This window comes from Perca flavescens, chromosome 14, assembly GCF_004354835.1.
Source record: "Perca flavescens isolate YP-PL-M2 chromosome 14, PFLA_1.0, whole genome shotgun sequence".
NCBI lineage: Eukaryota > Metazoa > Chordata > Actinopteri > Perciformes > Percidae > Perca > Perca flavescens.
The window spans coordinates 34,540,866-34,557,371 of record NC_041344.1 but is presented as its reverse complement, the minus strand read 5'-3'; the positions used below and the strand labels follow the sequence as shown (position 1 = coordinate 34,557,371).

Sequence of the window (16,506 nt, the reverse complement as noted above, 5' to 3'; positions counted from 1 at the left end):
TGTTTTACATTTGGAATGTCCATTGCTGTATTGATTAGATTAGATAGACTTTATTGATCCCAAATTGGGAAATTTCAGTGCTACAGCAGCAAAATATCAACGCACACATACGGAATATACAAGAAATAATAAATAGGATAGAATACAAGAACAAATATTCAAAAAATAAAGATAAAAAAATACAAAGGAAAGAATGTAGAAACGTATATACAAGTTAGCAATACAAAAAAATTTACAACTACTTAAATAGTATTTATAAAGATGTAAGTAAAAACCTATGTTTGTGCAAGTTGCATTTAGTTAGATCCCATGGATTTCATGCATATGCTCTTTTGTCACTGAAAAGTCAAATAATAACAAAGAAGTCATACACAGTTCAGAATACTGACAGGAACTAAGGTCAGTCAAAGCAGGCAGGTAAAGAATGTTGTAGTTGCAGAGATACCGTGAAAAGTAGCGCTCCTGTCCTCCCCTCTGCACCAAGAACCCATGTTGTACTACTGGAAATTTCCCACGATGTGTCTCTCACACAAAGGTGGCTACCGCTGCAACACCCTGCACGTCACACGCCTCAATTATCCAATTGGCATCGATTCCTGTGGCTCCTTGTCAACGCGGTATAGACATGCACTGTAGAAGGCAGTGTGTGCGCGTCCAGGCGGGCTGATGGAGCGAGCAGAAGGATGCGGTAAAATAGACAAACCCCGATTCGGTTAAATAGGTTGATCAGATAGTGAAAGTGTGCATGCGGAACAGCCGGAGGGAAGCGAGCAGGCAAAGTGATGCTTCAGCACGTTGGACAGCTCCACTCTGCTCCACTCTGCATCTGATCACCAGGAGCCTGGCTCACACCATTCTTCTCCAGGTAAGAATACTGCTGCGTGTGTCGTTGGAGTTTTATAGTACTAAAGTGTGCTAATAAATATGGTTTAGTGCGTTTAAGTCAGTATGAGTGTGTGCAGGCCGGCGAGTACGGGGTGAGGGCGCGTCTCCCCCCAATGTCGATGTAATGCAGTCTAAAATAGGAGATGAGAATATGGAAAAAGTGAAAGAAAGAGCAGAATGCATACTTTCACAACGTCATTCTAAAGAGGAGAGTTCTGTTGGTTTTATTGCGTGACGTTAACATCGTGTTCGTGTTAGGATGCGTGTCCGTTTGAGCGGGCTTAAAGAAGACAGAGCCCTACTGCCTGTACCGAGTTCTTTGGTGCAACGACACATGCAGAGGTGCAGTGGTCTACCAGCAGAGGGCGCCGCTGCGCCGCCTTCCACTGACCAGACCAGCGTTTTGTGCATGTGGTGGCTAAATGCAATATACCTTACATTACTGCTTATCACCTTACAAAGCATGATGTCTGTTGGCTCATTTTTCTTAGTTTGTTAGTTTCTATACATTAAAACAGTTCAAACCCTACACACTGGCAGAGTTGAAACTTGCCACTGATGTCACAATGACACTAGATCTCTATAGGAAGCTGAGTTTGGCACTCCCATTGAGGAGGTAAACTGGAAAGCTCTGAGAGGAAAGCCTTCATGACGTGTTGTGCATCTCTGTTTGACATAACACCGCTACACATAACACCAACATCTAGATATGTTGCTTTTGGTAATGTAGTGAAAATCAAGAATTTCTGAAGTAGGTGGCAACTCTTTATAGCTCTGCCTGAAGGTATGCATACTGGGTATTAAAGAGGAGTTTCCCCATTCCTTTTGCACACACGTCTTCTACACAAGTTTAATACCTAATCCAGCCTTTTCTACAGCACTAAGAAACAAACCTTATTAGTTTGATAAAATATGGGATTTTTAATCATGAGCTACCACAGCCTAGATGTGGGCCTGTTTGGGGTTGCACATGAAAAGGTAAAATAACTTTGTGAAATGTAATGCTTATGGAGCTGATTTTTTAACTTTTTTAAAGAGATTATATATTGTAGTTGTAAAACAAGTTGTGAACATAATATTGACATATCATAGCAAACAGTTGCTTATTAACACATCCAGCAGGTACGGCGCAAGATTATTCATCAAGAGTGGTGTCCACATGATGATTGTATGTGCTGAAAACAACACTATGAGAGTGGTGATAGTGAACCTGAACAGTAAAGTTGTGGATGCGCTGCAACTTATAAAAAAACACGTGCAATGCAAATATAGAAAATACTGGTTTATTTGGTTGCGTTGTCTGTATTAAGCTGTGTTGTGTGTATTTGGTTGTTCTGTCTACGTTAGGTTCTCAACTGTCTGTTAGGTCACTATCCCAATACACACTCACACACACTGGTAAGAGCCAATGAGGTTTAACCATTTATCCAGCTGATTTAAATAGCTCACATTACTGTGTTGGGTTAACTTGAACAGTTAACTTGAATTTTTATTTTATGTGTTGTTTGCTTTTGCGGGGTGCTAAATCTTCTCCCAAGTAGATTGTGATTGATTTAAAAAAATGCAAACAAGTCAGTCCTATACTAGAATGTATTGCCAGATACTGTAGGTCTGGCAATGTAAATGTATACTATATATATACATACACTTACATAGTACAGGAACAGTGACGGACTGGGAACAAAAAGAAAAAAGTGATGGTTCGGAGTAATTTACCCTAGGGTCCTTTGCACCATGACCTCGAGCCAAACACCCCCCCCCCAGGCGCGGATTAATGCACAGGCTTTTGAGGCTGCAGCCTAGGGGCCCCACGTGTGCAGGGGCCCCGGATTAGCCAGACAATTTATTATTATTTTGAATTTACTTCAGCGCGAAAAAAAAGACCCTAATTGGCCCATAAGAAACATTTATTTTTTAATTGGCCCATTGTTTTTTCAGTTGACTCTGGGCTGGCCAAAAAACACTTTAGTCAAAAATATCACAGACTATTTTTTTCCATACACCCCCTACTTTCAAATTGAAATGGACTAGTCCATAACGGTGCGCGGCCCTAAAGATAAACACAGTGACAGGAGAGCTGGGAAGTACACAAACAGAGACGAAGCAAGATGAGTCTAAAAAAAGAAAAAAGACGCCGATAAGTATTTGGCAACGCTGCCAAAGATGACAAACTTTTTGTACGACTACTGTTGGGGATACAGACATGAAGAACAACAGTCCAAAGCGATGAACATGCCGCTACAGCAGCAGCTAGCTGTGAAGTGGCGCTAGGTGAGGATAACGTTAACCAAGACAATGAAGAGGACAGCATATCTTTAAACAGCACCCTCTTTGGGATTTCTGCCTGCATGCAGTTTTGGGTGTGCATCTGCCAGGCTAGAACAGTGATAGAGATCATGGAGAAGAAACGCAAAGGAGGTGCTGAGAAGCTGCGTGAGAAAAAAAACGCTGCCAAATGTGCCAAATGGACAGACATGTTTTGGCCAGTAGCAGGACCTCCATCAGCCCCCGTGGCCGATGATAGTGGTGCTGGTGTCGGCTACAGTGACATGCACAGTGAGGAGGAGACTCAGGAGGAGAGGGACAGAGATGAGGGAGTGAGGCTACAACCGGCTGCGGTAAACACAACTCCCCTTAAAACACTTAACCCCTTGATAAAACTGAGTGGTGGACAAACTGTTGATGATAACACTACAACAATAAAAGAAATAGGCATGCAATATGTATAATTGCATTAGTTTGGCTACGTGCGCGGGTATCTGAGTCTTGACTGATCATTTTCTCACCGTTTTATTATTAATAGGCTATATTAGCCTCTTCTCCGTGAACCATCACCTTATCGTGGTGGAGAGGTTTGTGTGTCTCTGTGAACCTGAGGGCTGTGTTGTCTGGAGCTTTGTGCTCCTGGTAGGGTCTCCCAAGGCAAAGTGGTCTCAGGTGAGGGGCCAGACAAAGAATGGTTCAAAAACCCCAATGAAGAAGCAAGGTAGAGATGGAGTGACCCTGCCCGGAGGAAGCCCGGGGCCCCCGTCTGGAGCCAGGCCCAGACGGCGGGCTCGTCGGCGAGCGCCTGGTGGCCGGGTTTGCCACGGAGCCCGGCCGGGCACAGCCCGAACAAGCTACGTGGCTCCCATCTCTCCAGCCCATGGGCCCACCACCTGTGGGAGGAACCGTTGGGGTCGGGTGCGCTGCCACATGGGTGGCAGTGAAGGTCAGGGGCCTCGACGGACCAGACCCGGGCGGCAGACGCTGGCTCTGGGGACGTGGAACGTCACCTCTCTGTGGGGAAGGAGCCGGAACTGGTGCGGGAGGTGGAGCGCTACCGGTTAGATCTGGTGGGGCTTACCTCTCACGCACAGTCTCGGTTCTGGAACCATACTCCTGGATAGTGGTTGGACTCTTTTCTTCTCCGGAGTTGCCCAGGGTGTGAGGCGCCGGGCGGGTGTGGGGATACTCACAAGCCCCGGCTGGCGCCGCTGTGTTGGAGTTACCCCGTGGACTAGAGGGTCGCCTCCCCACGCCTGCGGGTTGTGGGGGAAAACTCTGACTGTTGTTTGTGCATATGCACCAAACAGGAGTTCGGAGTATTCGGCCTTCTTGGAGACCTTGACTGGAGTCCTGCATGGGGCTCCAGTGGGGGACTCCATTGTTCTGCTCGGGGACTTCAACGCACACGTGGGCAATGATGGAGACACCTGGAGGCGTGATTGGGAGGAACGGCCTCCCTGATCTAAACCAGAGTGGTTGTTTGTTGTTGGACTTCTGTGCTAGTCATGGATTGTCTATAACGAACACCATGTTCGAACATAGGGATGCTCATAAGTGTACCTGGTACCAGAGCACCCTAGGGCGAAGGTCAATGATCGATTTCATAATCGTTTCATCTAATCTGAGGCCGTATGTTTTGGACACTTCGGGTGAAGAGAGGGGCAGAGCTGTCAACCGATCACCATCTGGTGGTGAGTTGGGTCAGGGGTGGGGAAGACTCTGGACAGACCTGGTAAGCCCAAACGTGTAGTGCGGGTAAATTGGGAACGTCTGGAGGAGGCCCTGTCCGACAGACTTTCAACTCACACCTCCGGGCGGAGCTTTTCGTGCATCCCTGTGGAGGCTGGGGGCATTGAACCCGAGTGGACAATGTTCAAAGTTTCCATTGCTGAAGCTGCGGCGAGGAGCTGTGGTCTTAGGGTCTTAGGTGCCTCAAGGGGCGGTAACCCACGAACACCGTGGTGGACACCGTGGTCAGGGAAGCCGTCCGACTGAAGAAGGAGTCTTTCCGGGATATGTTATCCCGGAGGACTCGGAGGCAGTTGCAGGGTACCGAAGGGCCCGAAGGGCTGCAGCCTCTGCCGTGAAAGAGGCAAAGCAGCGGGTGTGGGAGAAGTTTGGAGAAGACATGGAGAAGGACTTTCGGTCGGCACCAAAGTGCTTCTGGAAAACTGTTCGCCACCTCAGGAGGGGGGGAAGGGGAACCATCCAAGCTGTGTACAGTAAGGATGGGACACTGTTGACCTCAACTGAGGAGGTAATAGGGGCGGTGGAAGGAGCACTTTGAGGAACTCCTGAATCCGACTAATACGCCCTCTATGTTAGAGGCAGAGCTGGAGGATAACGGGGATTGTCGTCGATTTCCCAGGCGGAAGTCACTGATGTAGTCAAACAACTACACAGTGGCAAAGCCCGGGATTGATGAGATCCGTCCAGAAATGCTCAAGGCTCTGGGTGTGGAGGGGCTGTCCTGGTTGACACGCCTCTTCAACATTGCGTGGAAGTCTGGGACGGTGCCAAAGGAGTGGCAAACTGGGGTGGTGGTTCCCCTTTTTAAAGGGGGACCAGAGGGTGTGTGCCAATTATAGGGGTATCACACTTCTCAGCCTCCCTGGTAAAGTCTACTCCAAGGTGCTGGAAAGGAGGGTTCGGCCGATAGTCGAACCTCGGGTTGAGGAGGAACAATGCGGATTCCGTCCTGGTCGTGGAACAACGGACCAGCTCTTCACTCTCGCAAGGATCCTGGAGGGAGCCTGGGAGTATGCCCAACCGGTCTACATGTGTTTTGTGGATTTGGAGAAGGCGTATGACCGGGTCCCCGGGAGATACTGTGGGAGGTGCTGCGGGAGTATGGGGTGAGGGGGTCTCTACTCAGGGCCATCCAATCTCTGTATGACCAAAGTGAGAGCTGTGTCCGGGTTCTCGGTAGTAAGTCGGACTCGTTTCAGGTGAGGGTTGGCCTCCGCCAGGGCTGCGCTTTGTCACCAATCCTGTTTGTAATATTTATGGACAGGATATCGAGGCGAGTCGGGGTGGGGAGGGGTTGCAGTTTGGTGGGCTGGGGATCTCATTGCTGCTCTTTGCAGATGATGTGGTCCTGATGGCATCATCGGCCTGCGACCTTCAGCACTCACTGGATCAGTTCGCAACCGAGTGTGAAGTGGTTGGGATGAGGATCAGCACCTCTAAATCGGAGGCCATGGTTCTCAGCAGGAAACCGATGGAATGCCTTCTCCAGGTAGGGAATGAGTCCTTACCCCAAGTGAAGGAGTTCAAGTACCTTGGGGTTTTGTTCGCGAGTGAGGGGACATGGAGCGGGAGATTGGTCGGAGAATCGGGCGCAGCGGGTGCGGTATTGCATTCAATCTATCGCACCGTTGTGACGAAAAGAGAGCTGAGCCAGAAGGCAAAGCTCTCGATCTACCGGTCAGTTTTCGTTCCTACCCTCACCTATGGTCATGAAGGCTGGGTCATGACCGAAAGAACGAGATCCAGGGTACAAGCGGCCGAAATGGGTTTCCTCAGGAGGGTGGCTGGCGTCTCCCTTAGAGATAGGGTGAGAAGCTCGGAGTAGAGCCGCTGCTCCTTTGCGTCGAAAGGAGCCAGTTGAGGTGGTTCGGGCATCTGGTAAGGATGCCCCCTGGGCGCCTCCCTAGGGAGGTGTTCCAGGCACGTCCAGCTGGGAGGAGGCCTCGGGGAAGACCCAGGACTAGGTGGAGGGATTATATCTCCAACCTGGCCTGGGAACGCCTCGGGATCCCCCAGTCGGAGCTGGTTAATGTTGCTCGGGAAAGGGAAGTTTGGGGTCCCCTGCTGGAGCTGCTCCCCCCGCGACCCGACACCGGATAAGCGGACGAAGATGGATGGATGGATGGATATATTAGCCTGCCTTTCATTCAACAAAGTAGCCTACATCTTAATAATAAGCAAAACACCACCTTAAGGTTCATCAAACTTTAAACTTGTGCTTATGCATTTGTGTCCTTAAAGTAGCCTAGATAAACGTTGCACATCATGCAAGCTTTCTTAATGAGAATTGTAGCTTTTCTATCTGCATTGGCAGACAAAAACTCATGCTAGACCTCTTGAAATTAAAGCACAAGGCCTCTTCAGTTGTGAAATGATAATATATATATATATATATATATATATATATATATATATATATATAATTTTATGATTCATGAGGAGTATACCGTTTTATTATATTAATAAATGGCACTTTTTTGTATTTAATGTGTCAACTCTCAATGATTCTTGCTTACCCCTTACATGGCGTTAATAGTTTTAAGGAGTAGGAGTTGCTATACACATTCAGGGGAGAGCAAGGACGGGGGGGTATTTGTGATCTTCTGTGGTGTGCCGGTCTGGGCCAAAATGCCAGGGCCAATTTTTGGTCCCAGTCCGTCCCTGCTGCTACCTATAACTCGGATCCTGCATGTGAATTCTAAAAAAAATTCTAAAGGCGTGATGATTATGCAACCATATGTAGCCTACATGTTGTGCTGCTGTTTCATTATTGTTGTTAATAACAGTGTTATGTGCTGCTGCTGTTTTTTTATTTTTATTTTATCCACAGTTTAGTGTATTGCACAGTGGTTTGTGTCTCAGTAATGATCAGTGGTGGAATGTAACTAAGTACATGTACTCTAGTACTGTACTTGAGTCCAAATGTTGAGGTACGTGAGTCTTTTCTTTTCATGCCACTTTCTACTTCTACTCCGCTACATTTCAGAGAGAAATATTGTACTTTTTACTCCACTACATTGATCTGGTACAGCTTTAGTTACTAGTTACTTTAGTTACTCCACTACATTGATCTGTTACAGCGTTAGTTACTAGTTACGTTAGTTACTCCACTACATTGATCTGGTACAGCTTTAGTTACTATTTACTTTAGTTACTCCGCTACATTGATCTGTTACAGCTTTAGTTACTAGTTACTTTATACATTAAGATTTCTGCACACAAAACACATGTAATTTATAAAATGTGATGTTAGATTCTAAACTAAACTATCCAACAATATAACGACTACAAGTCAGCTGAGATCAATAGACCATTAAACACTAGTTGATTGACAGTACTGTTTGGTTTGTTTAAGAAATATGAGGATTTTTCGACATTCAGTACTTTCACTTTTAATATTTCAAGTACATTTTCCTGATGATACTTACATACTTTTACTTAAGTAACATTTTCAATGCAGGACAGTATGGTATTAGTACTTTTACTGAAGTAAAAGATCTGAATACTTCTTCCACCACTGGTAGTGATGTAGTGATTTTGCCTCAGTAAAACCAGGTGTTCTGCACTGCTGCAGATGCTGTAGCCTACCTGTTGGTTTAGAAAGATAAAAGTGATTACCAGCTTGCTGTTGAACTGTGAATCCAGGGAATTCTGCTGCTTTGCTGTTTAGTTACATTTTCATTGTAATTGTTTTGGTGCTGTGGTGGCAGAGGATAATATCTGGTATTCTTTCCACTTACATCTCTGTTGATGTTAGTTTTATGATGTAACGGCGTTACGTATTCAGAATACAAATTATGAGTAACTGTATTCCGTTGCAGTTACAATTTAAATAGTTGGTATTTAGAATACAGTTACATTGTTAACATCAATGGATTACATGACAATACTTCTGTTTCACGAGTTTATTCACTCTGAATAAATTAAGGCAACTTAATGCATTTTCCAGAAGCCCGATATGAAATAGAAAAAATTGCTATTTGCGACTTTACATTCTCCTATACGTATACGTGCTGATTTACTAGCTCCAGAGCCGTTTAAAGACTATAGCCCCGTTTGACATGCTAACTAACGTTAGCTAAAATTAGCTTTTGGTAGCTTAGACCGCGGTTAGATTTTTATAGTATGCAGTTCGGGACTACCAATACAATAATCTATCTGCTTGTTCAGGTACACATTCAGCTGGTTGGAATAAAAAGAACACACCATTATAGGCCTGTTTAGTAAGCTGGATGGGATGGTCGCATTCCTACACTTATAAAACGCAATTCAATGTGGAAGTAATCTTGAAGTAATCCAAGTATTCAGAATACATTACTCAGATTGAGTAACGTAACGGAATACGTTACAAATTACATTTGTGGGCATGTATTCTGTATTCTGTAACGAAATAAGTTTTGAAAGTATCCTTCCCAACACTGGTGGTGGGGTGGTAGTTGGTGTGTGTGTGTGTGTGTGTGTGTGTGTGTGTGTGTGTGTGTGTGTGTGTGTCAGTTAAAATTATTATTATTATTATTTGCATGTGGACCATGTATGGCACTAAATACATTTTTCCAGTAAAGCACAATTATTAAGGGGGGGCCTCACACAAAGAGCAGCCTAGGGGCCCCTGACCACCTTAATCCGCCCCTGCCCCCCTCAGAAGTTTTTTTCACCTGGGTCTAACATTGGGCGAGTTAGCGTAGAGTAGCATTAGCCGCTGAATAGCTTAGCGCAGGGGCTAATGGACCCACGTTTGTATCTCTTAAATGACCCCACTAATAATGCCTGAAATGATACAAAAGGTCTACACTAGTATATATAGGTTATGCACTCATAAAACGATGGATTGTAAAGTTTGTAAGTACACCAGAAGTTTATGTAAATAACACTTGCCTGCTGGCTTCTGCTCTCTGTTGTTGTTGTTGCTGCTGTGAGACGAGTGCTTAGGGACGTCTACAAATTACAACACCAAAAAGAGATGCAACAAAAATATTTATTAATTTAATTTATTTTTTAAAGTAAGTGCTGTAATATAACTAGCAGGAGACAAGTAATGATTGAGGTAAGTTTGGAGACATTACCTTATTTAATCATTAAATTAATAAATATTTTTTTTGTATCTCTTTTCGGTGTAGTAATTTGTAGACGGCCCTAAGCACTCGTCTCACAGCAGCAGCAGCAGCAGCAGCAGCAGAGAGCAGAAGCCAGCAGGCAAGTGTTATTTACATAAACTTCTGGTGTACTTACAAACTTTACAATCCATCGTTTTATGAGTGCATAACCTATTTGTACTAGTGTAGACGTTTGGTATCATTTCGGGCATTATTAGTGGGGTAACTTACGAGATACAAATGTGGGTCCATTAGCCCCTTCGCTAAGCTATTCAGCGGCTAACGCTACTCTACGCTAACTCTCCCAATGTTAGACCCAGGTGAAAAAAGCTTCTGGGGGGGTGTTTGGCTCGAGGTCATGGTGCAAAGGACCCTAGGGTAAATTACTCCGAACCATCACTTTAACCACAACAAAGAATACCAGACCAAAAAAAACATATATGCACCCAAAATAATGCACAAATTCCAAGATATGATAAATATGAAAAGGTTAACCCTCCTGTTGTCCTCGGGTCCAATTTTGATCCATTTTCAGAAAGTTTCTATATCAGAAATTTGGGTTTCTTTCAACCAAATTGTCAAAAAATAAATAACGTGGATGGTTCCATATACAACGCTCCTCACATGTAAATAAATGATCAGTTCACTACTTTCATTGAATTTGGGTGTTTTATTCAATTATATAGCATGATACAAGAACCTTGAAAAAAGTGACAAAAAATTGCATTCAAAAAGTACCAGAAATTAACAATTGTAACACATTGTCTAAATATATCCAGCTATTTGCAAAACACATCTTGTAAAAGCAATTTATTTGATACCATAACCTTTGATTAAATTATTACAACTATTACTACTGTTATAGTCTCGTATTACCACACCTATCTCTACAGCGCTGCGGAGGAAGGTCTGGCTAGTCCACACAACATTCCTGGATAGGAGAATAAACAGTCAGGGGTTGTTTGCACATCTTTAAACCAATCCCAATCATCTTGGGCGGCGCTAAGCGAGCGTGGCTCTGCAAAATAGTCTCAGGAAGGAACTTGTTTTGGTGGAACATTTGCACCCTGCAACAGAAAACTCCACATCCAATATTAAATGAAGTTAACTGTTGACACAGTACAGTAACATGAGCTATTTAAATCAGCTGATACATGGTTAAACCTCATTGGCTCTTACCAGTGTATCTCCGTGTGTACTTCGTCCACAGCAATCCCACCAATCAGTCCCAAAACGTCCCAGTTAGAGAGGAAATGACCTCAATATATTCTTTATAAATCTTTACAATCATTCCCTGAAAGAACCAAGCAGACCTGTCTTGTTGCACCATCCGCATTTTCCTTAAAACTTGACATTTTCAGCGTGTAACGTTGCTCAGTGGTTCCGGTTAATTTTGCTCCATGTGAGCAAACTTAAAGAAAGCGGAACGTGAGGGACATCCCGCGGAATTTCCAGCAGCACCAGAAACTATCCTGTAAATGAACCGCCGTCGGTATAGACTTCTACTATTATTAACCCTATATGAAAATCATTACAACTGTTTGCAGACATTTTGACTACAACCCTCTGTAGAAAATGAAGCTACAAGCTGTTGTCTAAAAAGATTAACAAGGCTGTAGTATAAACAAACAAAATGAAAAACAGTATTTAATTCAGGAAGTCTAATTTCAGCATCTACTGTATGAGTGAGCAAGAAGATTTGCAACAAAACAATCCTGAGATGTAGTTTTTCTAGTTGGCCTGGTGGTGTCATTCTGTGAACCACTGAAAACATTTGCAAGTACATCAGAAGCTTTGTTTCACTGAGAATGACATCACTGGTTTATGCCGTAATACTGCCATAATAATGTCAGTGGCCGTGTGCCTGTCAATCATAACAAAGCATTTTAAGAGGTGATTTTAATGATCATTATGCTTGTTTGTGTCAGTGTCAAATCATTGTGTTCTCCCTCTGCTATAGGATGTCAGGAAACCTGTCTCTGTGGGTTTCCACTCCTGCCGATCCTTTAGAAAATGGCCCGCTGAACTCATCTGCTCCACCCTGGGAGGCTCCATCCTTCACTGTGGCTGCCCGCTGCCGTGTAGCAGCCACCCTGGTGCTGTTCGTCTTCGCCGCTTGCAGTAACCTGTCTGTCCTGATCAGTGTGTGCTGGGGGCGAGGTTATCGCCTGGCAGCACACCTCCGCCCGCTCATCGCCAGTTTGGCATCAGCTGATCTGGTGATGACTTTTGTGGTCATGCCACTGGATGCCATATGGAATATTACAGTGCAGTGGTATGCTGGGGATATGATGTGTAAGCTGCTGTGTTTTCTCAAGCTATTTGCCATGCACTCAGCAGCATTCATACTGGTGGTGGTAAGTCTGGACCGCTATCGGGCCATCCTTCATCCTCTGGATTCGCTCGATGCTGGGCTCAGGAACAGACGCATGCTTCTGGTGGCCTGGACTCTGAGCCTGCTGCTGGCATCTCCACAGGTACAGTAGGTTCTTGGTTATACACTGAGCCTTAAGGCCTCTATCATTACTATCAGCTGGTGCTGAGTCTAAAGCCCTATTCACATGGGACTAGTTTTACCTCGGGACCTCTAGTAATTTGTAATAATTGCAAAAGTCGTCTGTCTGTCAGATACGAATTACACCACAAATTAAAGGTACAATATGTAACATTTCTGCTTTAAAATGTCTAAAAATGACCATACCTATGTTATATATTTTTATGAGTTGTGTTCTTACACTATCCCAAATGTTTCCACCAAATGTCAAACCCAGAGAAATCTGTTATTTTATTTTCAGACACAGCACGTTTCCTTTAGTCGCCCGTCAGTGGCGTCATATAACCTTTCACTGTCTAGTTACTCTAACTTCCGTCAGAACCATGGCACCAAGATGATAAGTTCAGGAGTAATTGTAAATCATACAATGTCACAGAAAAAAATAATTCTAACCGTAATACTGCTTTTTTTTGCCATACAGCAACATTTTGTGATTAATTACATCCACTTTTTATCACAGTAATACAACAGAGACCTTATCTATTTTGAAAGTTCAATATCGATACCAGCTTAATGTTACTACAATGTGCTAACGTTGATGCTAATGCTTTGTGGATAACATTATGAGGTTACAACATCATTCAACACGCTAATAAAGTTATTTTTAGTAGGACTGTTTTGACTACAGCTAACATGACTGAGCTAACCCACTAATAACTTCACTAGTAACGTTAACGTTAGCTGTATAGATAGACGATTAATCTAATGCTAATTTTGCCAAAGTAGCACACCCCGGTCTGTCTGCCTCACTCCCCCGGTGCAGAGAGACTCAGTCGGGATGACAGCTGACAACAGCCCCGGGACATATAGCTAGCTAGTTACCGTTACCCAGTCAGCTATCAGCCAGCTACTTTCATTACAGCAACCCCCCCAGCCAGAACTTATCTCCAGTGCCTGGGCTTACGACGCTAACGGCAGTTTAAGTAAACGTCGGGAAACAGACCATATCAGACCCAGCACCGGGCACAACAGCGGCCATCCATAGCGGTAGCTAGCTACATCTCCGTAGCGCTACCGGTGTACCGGTGAAAATCTCCTCCCTGACAAATTTCTCCCCCCTTCGCGTTTAGCTGTCTTAACAGGGGTTAAGCACCTAAACGAAAAGTTAAGATTACTGAAAAGTGAAGGGGAGATCATTCCGGGCAGCTGGGAGATGTTCTGCTGCTGCACAACAGGCATCGAACGTCCTGGCTCGCTGTCACAGAGATTTCCCCGACAATCCCCACCCACACCCGTCTCTCAGCCTCGTTTATTAGCTAGCTAGCGTTACAACAAACCCCGTCCGCCCCGGTGTTGAAACCATCCAAAAGGTAACATTGACATGTGCAATATTTTGTGTTTTAGCTGCTGGCTACTGTTAGCTTGCTGGCTCACTAGCTAACTGGTCAGCTACAAATAAAAATCTAATCAAGAAAAACTTAATTATGTTGGGGAAACTGCAGCTATTTTATTACAATAACATGAATAAACGTTACTAGACGTAACGTGAATAAACTTGAATGGGTAAACTCGTCCGTGAACTGATGCATTCTAACTGGCAGCGAAGGTGTTTAAAACTAAAAACTCCCATAATTCCACGCAACTTCCCAACGTCATCCAAAGTCCAGTTTTACCATCCATTGTTTTGGTTGAGCGGCAGAAAGTTACATATTGTACGTTTAACAACCATATTTTGCCATCTCTGTGATTAGGGGTTGGATGGGCGGCGTTGGCAATTACACATGAACGTCATACAGTCTTCACTTATCCCGTGTGAATGCACAGCACGTAACAAAGACATGTTGGGGGAGGGTCATTTTTAAATGACATGAGGTCCCCTGGTAATACTAGTCAAATGCAAACAGTGCTTAAGCATAAATGATTAATTGGACTTGTGGTTCCACTAGCATTAGATTCCAGATTAGCTCATGATTGCGGGTGGTCTATCAGACAGTACTACAGATTGGACACACGTTTTTCACCTGTTAATCATGTTGAAAGGGTAGCTAAGAGTTAGTCTGAAGTTAGTTCATACAACCTGGTTTGAATGCAACTAACATTCTTTAGAGTCAAACTGTGTATGACCATTAAAATGAACTGAACAGTTATTTCGATGGTGTGCAACACCTGGAAGACCATTCATCTTGCAGCCATGTTGTCATGTGACATGTGGACGAAAAATATCTTTTCAAAGTTTGTAGATCAATGTCAAACAGAAATCCTTCCTGGTAGTGCAGCTACTTCCCTACCATTACATATAATATCAGTGACACTGTGGCTAGTGAATTGATTTTTTTTAAATAAATAAACTGAGCTATAAAATATGAGCCCGGATCCAGGACCATCACAGTCCTGCCACAGACATTTCAGTAACTGAGCCATCCATCCATCCATCCATCCATCTTCGTCCGCTTATCCGGTGTCGGGTCGCGGGGGGAGCAGCTCCAGCAGGGGACCCCAAACTTCCCTTTCCCGAGCAACATTAACCAGCTCCGACTGGGGGATCCCGAGGCGTTCCCAGGCCAGGTTGGAGATATAATCCCTCCACCTAGTCCTGGGTCTTCCCCGAGGCCTCCTCCCAGCTGGACGTGCCTGGAACACCTCCCTAGGGAGGCGGCCAGGGGGCATCCTTACCAGATGCCCGAACCACCTCAACTGGCTCCTTTCGACGCAAAGGAGCAGCGGCTCTACTCCGAGCTCCTCACGGATGACTGAGCTTCTCACCCTATCTCTAAGGGAGACGCCAGCCACCCTCCTGAGGAAACCCATTTCGGCCGCTTGTACCCTGTAACTGAGCAGCTCCTAAAATTCTTTGCAAGAAGAATGTTAAAAGCAAAACCACACCAGATGGTAGGAAATCGTCTCAGTGACCTGTAGGGTGGCAAAAACGTCTTACTCCAAACATGTAACATCTCTTTCATTAAAGTCAATATTAAAATCAAAGAGGGCATATGATTTCTGAGTGCTGCTGTCGCGCCATGTGCTTACTCATGGGGGATTGTTGGGATTCTGTAAAATAGAGTGTGGTCTAGACCTGCTCTATATGAAGTGCCCTGAGATAACTTCTGTTCTGATTTGACACTATATAAAATTGAATTGAACGTTGTATGGAAATGTGAAGAGTCTTTGGTGATTCAAAATGTCATCAAATCTTTAGGGTAAGGTTTCTCAGCCTCTGTGGGTCAGTTTGTGTCTTGTGGTGTCCCGCAGGGTTTGGTCTTAGGTCCAGTGCTGTTCACCCTATACATGCTGCCTCTTGGACAGATTATTAGCTATTATGGGGGCATCTCTTATCATCTTTATGCTAATGACATTCAGTTATTTTGCTGTTTTTTTGGGACTTCCTATTCAATTTCATATTCATTTTAAAGTACTGGTGCTAACTTTTTGAGCCATCTTTTAGGTCGGCTCTTAGATCATCTACAATTTACTGGATATTCCATTGAACCCACAACAAAACTCAAAGTGGTTGTGCTTTTTGAACTGCTGCCCCCAAATCTTTGGAACTCTCTCCCTTATCATTGCAATCCCTCTACTCCTGTAATGATTTTATGAAACAGCTGACAACGTGTTTATTCAGACTTTTGGTTATCTGAATAGCTTAGAACTTTTATTTGTCTCTGCTCTGATTTATCTGCTGCTACTGTGATTTTTATCTTGTCAGTCCTGTGCTGTGTATTGTTGCTATCTGTCTTTTTTATTGCTTGTAATGTGTAATTGTTTTTAATGTTGTGATTTTATATCTGTAAACGGTACTATATAAATTAACCTCATCTTACTTTTGCACAATAACTCCCAGACCTGGGATTTGACAGTGAACCTTAACGACAAAAATGATGATATTCCAAAAGATATCCTGCCTTTAGCAACATAAATATCAATTCTTACACGGTTGCCCTAGACATACAAAGAACAAATCTACCACGGCCTAAACATCAGCACCACAGGTAATTTCAACAAAGCTATGAATGACCTGAG

General features: G+C 44.2%; 1 protein-coding gene across 1 annotated transcript in view; it reads left to right on the top strand.

Annotated features, from left to right (window-relative positions):
* The first annotated feature begins 739 nt into the window (after positions 1 to 739).
* gnrhr1 (gonadotropin releasing hormone receptor 1) overlaps positions 740 to 16,506 on the top strand; it is a 29,530-nt gene continuing 13,763 nt past the window's right edge. The window contains exons 1-2 of the mRNA XM_028597372.1: positions 740 to 865; positions 11,956 to 12,472. Of these exons, the coding sequence (XP_028453173.1) occupies positions 11,957 to 12,472 (516 nt within the window). The 5' untranslated portion in view covers positions 740 to 865; position 11,956. The remainder of the gene's footprint in view (positions 866 to 11,955; positions 12,473 to 16,506) is intronic.